This window comes from Tupaia chinensis, unplaced genomic scaffold (assembly GCF_000334495.1).
Source record: "Tupaia chinensis unplaced genomic scaffold, TupChi_1.0 Scaffold000332_1, whole genome shotgun sequence".
Lineage (NCBI taxonomy): Eukaryota > Metazoa > Chordata > Mammalia > Scandentia > Tupaiidae > Tupaia > Tupaia belangeri.
The window spans coordinates 2,141,067-2,142,541 of NW_006159826.1; the positions used below are offsets into that span (position 1 = coordinate 2,141,067).

General features: G+C 53.1%; 1 protein-coding gene across 4 annotated transcripts in view; it reads left to right on the forward strand.

Annotated features, from left to right (window-relative positions):
- PER2 (period circadian regulator 2) overlaps positions 1-1,467 on the forward strand; it is a 45,629-nt gene extending 44,162 nt beyond the window's left edge. For all 4 annotated transcript variants that reach the window (XM_006151940.1, XM_006151942.3, XM_006151939.3 and 1 more), the window contains one exon: positions 487-1,467. In XM_006151940.1, coding sequence (XP_006152002.1) covers positions 487-624 — 138 coding nt within the window. In that variant the 3' untranslated portion in view covers positions 625-1,467. The remainder of the gene's footprint in view (positions 1-486) is intronic.
- Positions 1,468-1,475: the final 8 nt, after the last annotated feature.

The following is a 1,475-nucleotide window of genomic DNA, read 5'->3' on the forward strand; positions in this document are numbered from 1 at the left end:
CGAGCCACACCCTTTGTGAGAGGCCGGCTTCTAAGTCCAGCCCAAGCTGACGGTGGGGAGCAAGGCCCCACGCTGAGGGAAGAGTGTCCGGAGGGTGTGGCAACGAGTTACCCAAAGGACCGTCCCTCTGCTCTCCTAGAATGCCCGCTCCCTGGGGAGGGGATGTTGGGCTCTGCCCCGGCAGCCTTGCTGCTGCACCTAGTCCGCCTTCTTAGGTTGGGTAACGGCTTCTAAGTCCAGCCCAAGCTGACGGTGGGGAGCAAGGCCCCACGCTGAGGGAAGAGTGTCCGGAGGGTGTGGCAACGAGTTACCCAAAGGACCGTCCCTCTGCTCTCCTAGAATGCCCGCTCCCTGGGGAGGGGATGTTGGGCTCTGCCCCGGCAGCCTTGCTGCTGCACCTAGTCCGCCTTCTTAGGTTGGGTAACTCTTTTGTAATGGACACCTCAGGTCTCATGTCTGTTACTGATTTCATGTTCTTCTTATAAGGGATGTGTTTACTGTGAAAACAAGGAGAAGGACAACTTTCGCATACCGTATGAGGAGGATATCCCTCCTCTGGGACTCAGTGATGCATCCGACACCAAAGAAGAAGAGAATGGACCTCCCCCCGGGTCACAAGAATGAAGAACAGGCACAACCATGCCTCCCCCCTTAAGCTAGAGACCCACGCTAGATGTGCTTGGAAGAGGTGATAGATTTCCACATTTGTTGTTAATGAAATGAACATAGATACTTTGGTTGCTTTTTTTGTTTTAGGGGGAAAAAGTTTTCTGAAGTGGTATCTCAACATTGGAGAGTGGGGAGTTTGGGAAGAAATACACTTTTATATGTGAAATATAAATGCGGGATTTGGGGGAATGGCGAGAGAGGTCTTGGTTATTGTTCAACTCGAAAAGGACCCCAGCACCCCTGTAGGTGACAGGGACACCATGATGACCTCCATCCTCTGCCTCCTTGGGGCTGTCCCCAGGCGTTGCTCCAGGCTGCGGGAAATGGCCAGGTGCCACATGTGACTGAGCTGAGGGCAGCGGCCTTCCAGAGCTTCTCCTGGCTGTGTTTGGGTCAGATCCAAATCCACCCTGTCTCGGGGACTGCTTTTCATCTAAATTATCATGTTGTCGGCTAGTTTTTTGTTTGTGTGTTTGTTTTTAACACACCAAGTGGTGATGCCAGCCTCTCCTAATTTTCTTTCAAAACGTTTCCTGTTGAGTGATGGGCGCGTAGTTTGGCAGACTGACAGCCCGGGCGTCCGGTGCTGCAGGTGGAACGTTTTGGTCTGACCTGACCTTTCTCTGTGGAGCACTCAGTGGAAAGGCTTGCCCTGGACCAGATGAGCGGAGCCTTGTCCACGCTGCAGCGCACACCCAGGCCCTCTCTATGTCTCTGCGTCGTTCCTGAATTTCCTTCAGACCCCGATGGCCAATATGACATCAAAATATGTCATCGGTCATCTTGTGGTGGCTTCCCTCTGCAAA